Raw genomic sequence first — 12,898 nt, 5'->3', positions numbered from 1 at the left:
CTTTCTTAAAATGTGCAAGATCTGTACACTGAAAACTACTAAATATTGCTTAGAGAAATTAGAGATAACTTATTAAATAGAGAAATATACAATGTTTATGTGGCATAGGACAAGAACCAGAGGTCAGTTCTCCCAAAATTGGTCTATAGAAGGGGTTTTTAACCTTTTTTTCTACAGACCCCTTTGCCAGTCAGGTGAAAACCACGAACCCCTCACTAAGTCCACACTATACTGTGTATTATTTAATAAATATGTCACACCCACACCAACATGTCCCTATAAGAATATTTTTTTGAATTTCAGTTCAAGCTCATGGACCCCTCATATATAGATTCACATACTTCCAATCAAAATCCCTGCATGAATTTTTAAAATGACAAATTGATTCTAAAATTCACATGGAATAACCAAATTTTGTTCTGTAGGACAAAGTCTGATGAATCACACTTCCTTAGTTAAAGGCTTAACTTATTATAAAGATATAGTACTCAGTATAGTGTGGTACTGGAATAGCAACAGACAGATAGTTCACTGGAAAAGAACAGAGAATTCAAAAATAGACCCACATAGATATGGAAAATTGAATTTCAACAAAGGTGCAAAAGTAGTTCAGTAGACAAAGGATAGTCTTTCACACACTATCCTAGAACAATTGACTATCCATAAGCCAAAAAAAAAGAACTTTGATTCATACACTGAACGATAGACATAAACTAACTCAAAATGGAACACAGACTAAATGTAAAACTAAACCTACAAAACGTCTAGAAGAAAACAGGTGAAAACCTCTATAACCTTCGGTTAGGCAAAGATTTCTTAGAAACAAGATTAAAAAGGCAATTCACAATGGAACGATTTGATAAATTTGACTTCATCAAAATTAAAAACTTCTAACCATCAAAAGACACCATTAAGAAAATGAAAAGATAAACCATGGACTGGGAGAAAATATTCATGAATCATACATCTAATAAAAGACTTACAGCCAGAATAAAGATTTCTCAAAACTCAGTAAGAAGGAAACAAACAACTCAGTAAGAAATGGGCAAAAGAATCGCACATTTTGTCAAAACCTATAAAATTGTATGGGGCAAAGTATAAATTATAATGTAAACTATAGTCCATTGGTTAGTAGCAATGCTTCAATATGTGTTCATCAATTGTAATAAATGTACCACTCATGAAAAATGTTAATAAGGGAAAGTGTGGGACAGTGGGTGGGATATATGGGAATACCCAATTTTTTTTTTTTAAAGATTTATTTATTTATTTATTTAATTCCCCTCCCCTCCCCCGGTTGTCTGTTCTCTGTGTCTTTTTGCTGCGTCTTGTTTCTTTGTCCGCCTCTGCTGTCGTCAGCGGCACGGGAAGGGAAGTGTGGGCGGCGCCATTCCTGGGCAGGCTGCTCCCTCCTTCGCGCTGGGCGGCTCTCCTTATGGGTGCACTCCTTGCGGGTGGGGCTCCCCTACGCGGGGGACACCCCCATGTGGCAGGGCACTGCTTGCGCGAATCAGCACTGCGCATGGGCCAGCTCCACACGGGTCAAGGAGGCCTGGGGTTTGAACCGCGGACCTCCCATGTGGTAGACGGACACCCTAACCACTGGGCCAAAGTCCGTTTCCTATATTTTTTAATGTAACATTTATGCTCTAAAGCTTCTTTAAAAAATACTATGATTAAAATAAAGCAATTTGTTAAAAAAAAAAAAGATTTGAACAGACATTTTGCCAAAGGAGATGTGTGGATTCTTAATAAATGATGAAAAAATTCTCAACATCATTGATCATTTGGGAACTGCAAATTAAAACTCAGAACAAACTACTTCCACATCTATTAGTGTGGCTATAATAATAATAAAAAGGCTGTCCACACCAGGTATTGGTAAGGATGCAGATGAATTAGAACTCTCATACACTGCCAGAAAGAATATAAAATGGTACAGTCTCTTGCAAAACTGTCAGCTTCTTAAAAATACTCCTACCCCGTGATTCAGTCATTTCACTCCTAGATATTTGCCCAAGACAAATGAAACCATATGCTCCTACAAAGACATACACAAAAGTTCACAGCAGGTTTATTTATAATTGAAAACCACCCATCCATTAAGAAGTAAATGTTATTGGACAAAAACTTTGGTATATCCATGCAATGTAATGCTACTCAGGAATAAAAAGGAATGAATTATAGAAACATGCTACAATATGAAAAATCTCAAAATATCTATGCTAAGGGGAAAACGGAAAACCCAGACAAAAAGTGGGGGTAGCTTCTATATGATTCCTTTAACACAAAACTTTGGAAGATACAAACCATTATATAGTGAAAGAAAGTAGGTCATGTGCCTGGTGATGGTGGATGCAGGCAAGGGGTAGGAGAGGTCTGACAAAGGCTCATGAAGAAACTTCTAGGGTGATAGATAAGTTCATTATCTTGGATGATGGTGTCATGAGTGTACACACATGTTAAAACTTATCAAATTGTACCTTTTAAATATGCACATTTTGTTGCATGTCAATTATACCCCCAAAATAATATAAAACAAACAAAAAAAGGTTGCCTTTGGGCAGGGGATCTGAAACAGGGAGGAAGAGTAGGCCAAGAGGTTCCTGTATAAAGTTATAAAACTTTTGTAGTATTTTATTTTTTAATATCATGTATAGTCATTATGACAAAAGTAAAAATGAAATATAAAACAAAAGCAAGGAAATACAAGAGGATAACAAAAGAGACATGAGTCTTCTTTTCCTTGGTTTTTCAATGAAAATTAGGCACCCATAAAGTCACAAATTCTTTCCAGACATCGAAGCACTTTTTCCTTTTGTAGTGAATTCCTGACAAGAATGTCATTTAGAATACCATAAAGGAAAATACATAGACTTTATGTTTGAGGGATAATCCATGTACCACCAAAAGGACACAAACTGTCACTAAGTGGTATTTTCAAGCAATAGCAATGTAGCCACACAGCTTCTCAGCCTACCTTGTACATTTTACAGTAGATTGTTTCAGTTGTATGATTTGATTTGATAATCATTACTGTGTAAACCTGTCAACTATGTACTTCCTTACCTGGAAGCAATTTGGTCAATGGCATGAATTTAGGTTCAGCTTTTGAAGTGGAATTAACTGGTAAAATAATCATGTTTCATAACAAACCTAAGGAGTGAGCTACTTTTAATTTGCATGAGAAAAGAATCTTGTAAATTATGAAGGTAATTAAGACAGAACAGAGGAAAATAACACTGAGAGTAGAACTTCAGCATGTAGGAAATGGGAGAAATGATGGGATTTCCAAATAGTTTTCAGTTGCATTAAAATGGTTCTTTGGACTATATGGAAAATAGAGCTCAGGTGTAATTTCAGCTGAGGTATCCAGGAGCTCCTGAACACAGACCCTCCTTTCACTATTTGCACTTAGACCAGAGATAAGTCTGAGAACTCTGGCAATGGTGCCTCCATGTATTGAGTGCTTTGATTTAAAACACCTCAAAGAATGTATACATTCTAAACACTTGGCACTGGCTATCGCTTATAGGCTGATTTCCCCTTGGTTTGATATTAAGAATCCTCAAGTTCCTGAGATTTTTAATGGACCAATTAGATATAATTCCCTTGTGGTTAAAAAAAAATTGAGGACATTAAACTGTGGCAAGTCCAGGGCTTCTGACAACAACCTAAGTTAATGCTCATGAGCGTCTTGCATTTTACCAGGATTCTGAACCCATCTACCACTTTAAACTCTTTTCTACCCCTTCCCTGACAAGTTTGATCAGGTTCCTCACATGTGGAGAACAGCCCTGCAGAGGGGAACAACAAAGATCCATTTGAAATTAGACAATAAACCACTTCCAACACACACACAAAAGCCGAATTTGCTTTCATCATCCTCGTCCAGAAGAAAGTTGATTGAGAAGCAGAGCAAAACAAGAACAGGTGTGCAATGCTAGGGAAATCAGTGTGTCGGGACTGCCAAGAAGGCACCGAATGACTTGAAGTATGTGTGAACAGAGTGGGAAAGTACAAAAATACTGGCACGAGTCAAAGAAACTCCATGAAACTACTCTTCAGCATCTTTTCTTGATCCAAAATTAGCAGGCATTTTAGTAAAATCTTAAGGAGAAAGTAGAACCTCTACCCCTGTGGATATCTAAAAATAAGACAGAATGCTTTCTATCCTGATTTGGTACAGACATGGACCTGCCCCGTGTTGGAGCTGGCAGTACCTTAGAGAACACAGGCCAACACCCACATTTTACAGATGAGGAAATGGAAGGTTAAGAGCCTTGACCAAAATGACACACAGCTAGTTAGGGACAGAGCCAGGACTTGAAGCTGCATGTCAAGACTCCGCAGTCGCCTTCTGCATTTCCTTTTGGGGCCATGAGTCTATAAAAGCAGGTCATCTTTGCACAGTGGTTTTCAAAAGCGCTGCAAAAGAGGTCACCTGGGAGTTTGAAGTTCTAATGCCCGGGGCTCACACACCAAAGATTCTGATTTAATCCAGCTGGGGTGTAGCCTAGGCATGGGGAATTTTCCCCCCAGGTAATTCTAATATGCAGCCACCCTTGGGAACCCCTTCCAGAGAGCAAGACCTGGAGGGAGTAAAACTTGCTGATAATGAAGCTTTCCCTTTGTTCTCCAAACTCCAAACTACACAGGGGTTCCTTAAAGAACATTTCTTTCCCTTACTCAGGTAGTTCCTGCCCCTCTGGCCCTAGCAGGCTCTCGCCCTTCTTAGCCGTCATTCTTGGTCCTCTCTCAGCCTCCCAAAGTGCACCACTGCAACCCAAGGGGCCATTAAATCACAGGTCTGAAAGCAAGTTTCAAAACGTTAAGAGGGAAGGAAATCCCCCAATTTAGACAAATCTTCCTAAGCAAAATAGAGGAAAGGGAGGCTATCGGGTTGGCCAAGAGTACTTGAGCATTTTTCTAGAATTACCCAAGTAATTCTGTGAAAAGCAAAATCTATGTAGGCTAAATTATGCACACACTGCCAAAATCGTGGGTTTTAGTCAAAAAGTTACCTGTCTTTGATGAGCATGAAAGCCAAGACCACACTCATCACTTGCTTGACTCGCCCCTCCTTGCCTAAGCAGCTCTTTCCAGGGTCTTTCAGTAATAAACCACAACCAAACAAACTGTGGATTAGACACTGTCTCCTACGGTCCTTCGCCGGTCCCTCGGAGCCTGCACCACCCACTCAGAAGGACTCGCAATTCCTAACCCCAGTCTGGCTCGGAGAAAACCCGAGGAGCATTCGACGGGGGCGTGGCGGGACACGTCCTTCAGCGAGGGCCAGAGCCACCTCTCCTCCACCGCGGAGGCCACCTGCTCTCTGTTCAACGCTCCGCCCCCGACCTTCGGATGCGGGTGGCCCTCGGGTGACGGTGTCAGAAGTTCACTGAGTCCGGGGAAGGGCGGAAATGAGTGTCCCAGCGGTCGGAGCCTCAGCGGCGCCGCCCGAAAGTTTGCTGTGAACGAGACCGGGCGCCACGAAGGACTGTTCGGGAGGGGACCGGGCTGCTCCCGGGCTCAGGCACCGCCTCTCAGCCCCGACTCTGCCCAGCTGGAGGCAGGACCCGGGCGCGGGCGGGCAGCCGGGCAGGGCCCCAGCAGGCTGGGCTCGGGCTCCGCACAGGATTTGCCCCCGCCAGCCCAGAGCTCGCCGCGAGGGGCCGCCTTAGCCCCAGGCCCGCGCCACCTGTCCCACCTTGGGCGGCCGTGCAGCCCCATGACCAACCCTCGCACGACAGAACGCGCCCCAGATCTGTGCTCGCTTTAGCACAGACTAAAAGAAAAGTCCCAGGAGTGGTGGGACACAACGCGCGCACGCTGCCCTACCTGTCCGGCGACACAGAGCAGGCACCAGGTGCCACCAAGGATGCGGGCCAGGAGTCCTAAGCGCTGGGACGCCGCTGGCCGGGCCATGGTACCCCGGCGGGGGGGCGGAATTCTCCCTCCCTGGACGCTGTAGCCGCCTCCTGCGCTGGCTGCGGAGCCTCTGCGGCGGCGGCCACGGGTTAACGGCGCGCGCGGGCGGTACACGGCTGTTTTGGTCCCGGCAGCGCGTCTCGTGCGTCGGCGCAGCCAGGGAGCCGAGCTGCTTCGAATGCGAGCGCGTGTGCTGGGGGTGGGGGCGTTATTTGTGAATGTGCTGCTTGTCTTGGCTCGGGATGGTTCGCGCTCCCCCCTCCCCACAGCACCCCTTCTGGCTCCTGCTCCTCCCCTCCGGTGTCAGCCCAGCGAAGGCGGGGAGCGCAGACACGCAGCCGCCGGGACAGCAGCTGCGGTGCGCGTTTCGGGAAGCGGAGTGGTGCGTTGGCTGATTTTACTTATTTGCCTTCTTATTTTTTTTTTAAGGAAGAGTCGCATGCTGCGCATCTTCCACGTATTTGGACTGCCACCCTGCCAGCCCCGGAGAGTGCAAGGTAAGACAGGCTTTTCCTGCACACTGTCGCTTTTCCAGAACGCATCCCCTGGGCCCTTCCCTGCCAGCGTTTCCTGGAGCTCGGAGAGCTTTAGCCGCTGTGGTTGTGGCGCGAGGCCCTCGAGGGCCTGGGAAAGAGTTTGTGCGGGGGATGAGAGGTAAATGAAGAAACTCTCGACCCATCATAATGGCACAGAACCGAATGTTGTGATGTTTGTCCGTGGCGACTCATCCCCTTGGCGCACATAGAGATTCTCCCATGGAGTTGATTTCTTTCGCAGGCTGCGGAAAGCGGGACTGCGCTCGTGAACAGCGGGGACCTACGACAGCTAGGCAGCGACAGTGTGAACCTGGAGCCAGGGTCGCCCACAGGGAACCCAAGATCTGAGTTTGGTGAGAATGACTCCGCTGATTGTCCTGTGCCAAGAGGACTCTGGGGATACGCAAGGCCATATCTTTCTCTGCTTTGTGCCGTGCTCTTATTAATTACACTTGAGACTTTCAGGTTTTCTCTGTAACAGTAAATAAATATCGCGTCTTGTTGCGTTCTTTGCCTTTGGGAGTCAGCCTCCATTTTTTCTTGAAAATCTAGTGCTCCAGAGCCAGTCTCCCAAAGCATCTTTATAGAAGAGCAAACTCCCCACCCTTCTCCCAGCACTCTTCCAGGCCACTCCACCCCTCTCCAAACTTGGCAGTAAAGCTAGAAAGGCGGGGAGCTGGCTCTACATCAGTAAACACGGTACGATAAGGGGATTGAGCACCGCACTCATGAAATAACTTCTACGAAGTTCCCACGTGCACTCATTGGGAAGAGCCCAGCATAAAATCAGACACGCGGCCTTACACCCTGGCAACCACGCAGTCAATCCCCAAATTCCTAAGCTGCTTCTATGTGCCCCGCACAGTGCTTAAACTCTGTAGCCCATCAGCGATAGGGACAGATACGGACCCTGCCCATTTTAACTGACGTTTTTAACAGACCAGTCACAAATTGTCTGCTTAAAGAGAATGAGAGACAAAGTCAGGTCAGAAGTGCTGATAGGAAATGAATATGCACCAGTATCAGCAAGTTTGTTTACAGAATAAAGGTTTTTTCTTATATATGGTAAAGGGGCATGTTTCTCAAAACTCATGTTTACTCGTGTGCATATTTATTGAGCTACCAAGATGTGAGAGAAAAAAGCCAGAGTGGAAAAAAGGAAAGTCCCGCTTTGAGTTTAGAATCCCAGAAGGCCAAAGCCCTACCATACTAAATGTTCAATTCATTACAGATCCTTTTCTGAATGGGTTTTAGGCCAGGTTTTCAAATTGAATTGGTAAAGAGGAAAGAGTAAAACAAAACAAACAAAAAATTAAAAAATAAAAATAAATTTTTTTAAAAAGAACAAAGACCACAGAGGCTGGAAACAGGAAGGTGTCCCTATGAAGGATCACAAATGGCTATGGCTTAAGCAGCAGGATGCAAGGCTGGGTGTCCAAAGCACCAGGCTAGAAGAAGGAAGAGAAACCCACACTACAGTGATAGGTGTCACTAACTGAATTAAATCTTCAAACAACCCCAAAGATAGGCGTACATTATCCCAACTTGACATATGAAGATCCCAAGAAGGGAATACAGAAACAGAATATTAGTGTTGGAAGGGAGCGCGGACCCAATTACATATGTCCAACCCCAGAGCCTGGCCCCCTAGTCTAAAGCCACGCTTCTCCCTTCTCCCTGCCCCCCCCCCCACCACCACACACAAATGAGAGAAGAACTATGGCCCAAGAAAATTAAGTTACTTGTCCAATGTCTCCCACCAGGAGGCAGATGAACTTATTCCTACCTCAATATGCTAGGAAAGACTGAGCTTCTATTCCTTGAACAATAAGGTAGCAGAAGGAAACAGAAATTTAAAGTTAATTTATAGAGCAATTAAGTGTAGGGTGAAACAGATTAGAAAGTCAAAAAGGAGGAAAACCAGCTAGGAGGATGCTGCTTTAAACCAGCCATATAAGGTACTAAGGTTCCATTACTGGAGATGCACTCTGGCTGGTAGAGAACAAAGCGGGTATTGGGAAAGATGAACAGGAGAAGGGAAGCATTGTTTATTCTCATATGAGAATATGAGAAGATAGCACCTCTTTAGAACGTCTCCATACCAGAGGTCCAACTCCAGACTCAAATGTTAGCAAATAGTCTGATTTTGTCATTGGTTGCTTTAAAAAGTCTTAGGTTCTTAAACCACTGTGTAATCAATATATGTCTTTGCTAGTTTAAAGAATAGCTGAATGAGAAGGAAGAACATTCTCATTATCCACTGACAATCAACAGTTTCCTTGCTATTGCATAAAATGTGGGGAGGGTGTTTCAAATGGATGTCCTGATCGATTGACTAAACAGTTTAATGTTCTCAGTGTGACACAAGGACTAAGAAATGTTACAACCCTCAGATGCTGGAATCCACATGGGGTATCAAAATGCCCCAGCCACCACCACAGACAGCTCTTCATCTCACCCTAGTCTTGCTCAGGAGCACAAGCCTTTTACCTGGACTGACAAGTCAAAACTCTGAAAGTATTGCTCCTTTGGAACATGAGAATGCATGCTGCCAAGACTGGCTCTGAATCTTCCCTTTGTTCTCAGTGACTCCTCTGCTCCAGCAACTGCTGTACTAAGTCCCAATCCTTTCTCTATCCTCTCTTTTCTTCCTGTCCTTTTTTTCCTGTATCATTTTATTTTTAAATCCAAGGATCATAATTTCAATAGCATTCTTTTTAATCCTCTACTCCTTTCAATTCCCTACCCTCCCTCGCCCTTTGCCTTTTCTTCATGCCTCAACCTGTTCTCAGGTAGTCAAGTATTGCAGGAGAAAGTCACAGAACAGGCCAGATAGTATCATCATAACATCATCTTCATCGGTCTTGAATGGCTCTCTCTACATGACCATTTCAAACCTCTTTACTTTCTCCAAACCTCCAACTCCTCCTTCTTCCCTGTTCCTCTTAACAGATATACAAAGCTTCAAGTTTTCAGAGAAAACCAAAAAAGTCGAATGGGAACAACTTCTACTTTCACCTTTTCCACCAACCTACTTATATTCACAACTATCCTTCCTGTTTCTGTTTTCTCCCTAAGATATTATCTCTACACTGTTCTGGATCTAATCCACTCTTGCCTTCTTAGGGTACTTACTATAAAGAATCCTTTCTCAACTGTATATTAAACAAATCTCTAAAAACTGGATTGTACATTTCGGTATTCAACCATGCTCAAACTTATAAACAAATAAATTAATATTCCTCTTATAACCACTCCACATTGTCTTCCTTTCACAGGCACATTTCTTGAAGGTTTTGCTTATACTTTCTTATTGTCTTCCTCCCTTCCTATTTAATCCTTATCCCAATCCTTATTCCAGTCTGACTTCTGCCACCATCATTCTACAAAAGTAGAACCTGCTCTAGTCACCAATGACCTCCATGCTTCATATCCAATGAACATTGGCTCGTCCTCTTCCTACTTGACCTCTCAAAACCCTATTCACAGTTGGCCACTCCTTTCTTCTTGAAGCATCCTCTTCTCTTGGCTGTTCCTCAGACACTAGCATGCTACTTTTAGGCACAGGACTTTTGAACATGCTGCCCCCTTCACTCTCTATCCCTTCGTATTCAACTTCAACTCATTACTGAAACCCTCCCACAATGGGGCTGGATTTCTTATTTATATGCACTCATATATCTGTATTATTTTCCTCCAGAGAATTTATTCAAATTTGTAATTTTACTTTTACTAATGTGATTAATTGACCAAAATGTGCCCTCCCCTATATTTGTTAGTAAGGGTTCTCCAGGGAAACAGAAAGTAGAGAGATAGATAGATAGATAGATAGATAGATAGATAGATAGATAGATAGATAGATAGATAGATTCATATATAATGAATTGGCAAGTCCCAGTAATGAAGGTTTCAAAGAACTTCCCATGAGAAGCTGGCTGGCTGAAGTAGAGAGAGAAATTCTTCCTTCTGACAGCTGAAATTATCAATTCTCCCTTTAAGGCCTTTAACTCTTCAACTGATTGGATGAAACTTCTGTCATTGTTGAAAGCAATCTCCTTTATTGACTGTAGATATGATCAGCCATAGATGCAATCAGTTGACTAATGATTTAAATCCACTAAATAGCCTCACAGTAACAATCAGGCCAGTTCTTGCTTGACCAAGCTATTGGACACCATAACCTAGCCAAGTTGGCACATGAACTTAACCATCACATCCCTTCTCCCACTAAGTTGTAAATCCCAACAGTTCAATATTTTGGTCCCAAACCTACCTAGCCCAAATCCCTATCTAGCACATCATGTTTGACAAAACTGGAATTTGTTGAATTAAGAGGTGAGTGAATTAATACTTCTTTCAGTGGGCTGACCTGAGGACACACACTGTGTCATCAAGCAAGACACACTGCAAACTCCCTGAGGACAGGCATTATATCTCTTGGCCCTTATCCCAGTACCTTGGATAGTCCTAGGAACAGAGCAGACCCTCAAAAAAAATGACTTAGTAACTGACTGACTAAATGATAGGGTTAAAGTCACGAATAAAATAGGAAACTACCTAAATATATAAATCCCTAGGCAAACTCAAAATAGAAATCTGTAGCCTTATGTGTGATTCTGACTAGATAATAAAATATACCAAAAACCTTCTCTTTTTCTAAAATATATAATGAAGTGTGGATACAGAGCCAATTGTTTTCTTCACCATTACCTTGAAGTTTTTCCAATATGAGAAACAGAGAGGTAAGTAATGTAATACTTTAAACATAAAATCCACTACAATACGAATTATACATTTTACTAAATACTAAATCCTTAGAAGCAGAGGGAAGGGGAGTGCCATATTCTATTACCCAGCATTAAGTTTTATCTAAATTTTTACTAATGAGTATATTGTGAATGTTATCAAATTCTCAGCAAGAATGGACTTTTCTGATAACTGGCTCAAATTCTGCTTCATTCCCCTCTCAGTCTTTAGCTAAGTGGAAATACCCTTCTTGTCATCCTTTATTTGCCTCAGCAGACAAGAATAACACAAAGTAAACCTTTTCAGTCAAGCAAAATGTTTATTTTTGACAAGTCGAATGCCATACACCTTGTTCAAAAAATATATACAAACCTGAATGATACAGCTAAAAGTCTCCTCACTTGAGTGAAGCAGTTTTCATATCTCGATATATCAATTAAGTCACATATGACTTTAACTATAATATTATAAACTGTTAAATTATGTGCAAAATAAAAAATGATAGGAAACTTAAAATAGAATGTCTTATTTTCACAGAAAAGTCTCAAAGCCATATTTCAAGACAGTAAACACTGGAAACTAGTAGTTTTACTTACTCTCTGGCCCACTTTAGTCTCCATTCTAATTCTGTCTTTTATATGAACATACAGACTTTTTTAGAAAATTAGCTACTGTTTTCCTGGATTTTTAAACTGAAAGCATAATGATTAGTTGATACTAGATAAACATAGTTATTTGCCTTAATATTCAGGTTAAAATATCTAAAATTACATCTGCTTCCTTCTAAAGGGAAAAGAGTATCTCATGAGGGTTAAACTTATCAGCAGACTTATCTTTCCATTCTATAACACGGAGTTACTGAGGAGTGTCTGAGGTTGCAGTGACTTCCTGGCATCCATCTAACTGCATTCATGATAGTGTGTTAGTAATGTGCATACTTAATCTCTTGATGTTGGCTTGCAGGAGTCTCAAACATAAAATGTGACAGCATTTGTTTTTCTTACCACATTAAAAAAAAATGACATCACAAACTGTTAAGAGGTTAAGCCATATATTATGGCTTCAGTTCAGAGTCACTGTTTGTGTCATATGACTTCCCAAAAGGGACCGAATCTAACACACTTAACATTCCTGAGTCTAATAACATATATAAGCTCCTCTGGGTGAGGCCCACTGGCTGTGGTTTTATCATATGCAAAATCTTACATAATAATAACCTTTTCAAGAAATTGTCATTCTTTCTCCTGGTGTTGAAGGATTTGTCCAAATAACACAGCAAAGGGCAACGAAGATTATAAAGAGATCAAAAATTACGTTTAGAAACAGACATATTAATTCGATTCATCTTCTCTGGAGACCTCAGAAACCGTTCACCTGAACTTGGCAACACTTTTTCCATGTCAGTTAGTCTGTCAACAGTAACACTGAGTTTCCACTTTGTGCTAGCCATTATGAAAATAGATAAAGAAGTAAAATACACGATCCTAGTTCTTTAAATGCAAAATTAAGTTGCAGTTTCACAAAATACATTTGGGAAAGATATTTATATCTCCAAAATATTTTTCTCCATTATTTAATAAGTACTTTGAGAGCAAGGTATCCTGTTGCAGTCCTTTTTGTATCCTCCAAACCTACCACACAGTAGGCACTTAATAAATAATTGATTAACTGCTTTGAACATTTAA

At 42.0% G+C, this 12,898-nt stretch overlaps 1 protein-coding gene across 3 annotated transcripts in view; it reads right to left on the bottom strand.

Annotated features, from left to right (window-relative positions):
• Window positions 1–6,241, bottom strand: part of ADAMTSL1 (ADAMTS like 1) — a 1,125,968-nt gene extending 1,119,727 nt beyond the window's left edge. Inside the window, exon 1 of one of the 3 annotated variants that reach the window (XM_058301906.1) lies at window positions 5,842–6,241. In XM_058301906.1, the coding sequence (XP_058157889.1) occupies window positions 5,842–5,928 (87 nt within the window). In that variant the 5' untranslated portion in view covers window positions 5,929–6,241. The remainder of the gene's footprint in view (window positions 1–5,841) is intronic. The other 2 variants (XM_058301907.2, XM_071216754.1) reach the window with 2 other exon arrangements.
• Between the last annotated feature and the right edge of the window lie 6,657 nt (window positions 6,242–12,898).

Source organism: Dasypus novemcinctus, chromosome 8 (assembly GCF_030445035.2).
Source record: "Dasypus novemcinctus isolate mDasNov1 chromosome 8, mDasNov1.1.hap2, whole genome shotgun sequence".
Taxonomy (NCBI): domain Eukaryota; kingdom Metazoa; phylum Chordata; class Mammalia; order Cingulata; family Dasypodidae; genus Dasypus; species Dasypus novemcinctus.
Note: the sequence above shows the minus strand (reverse complement) of the source record. Positions and strands in the feature narration are given on the sequence as shown.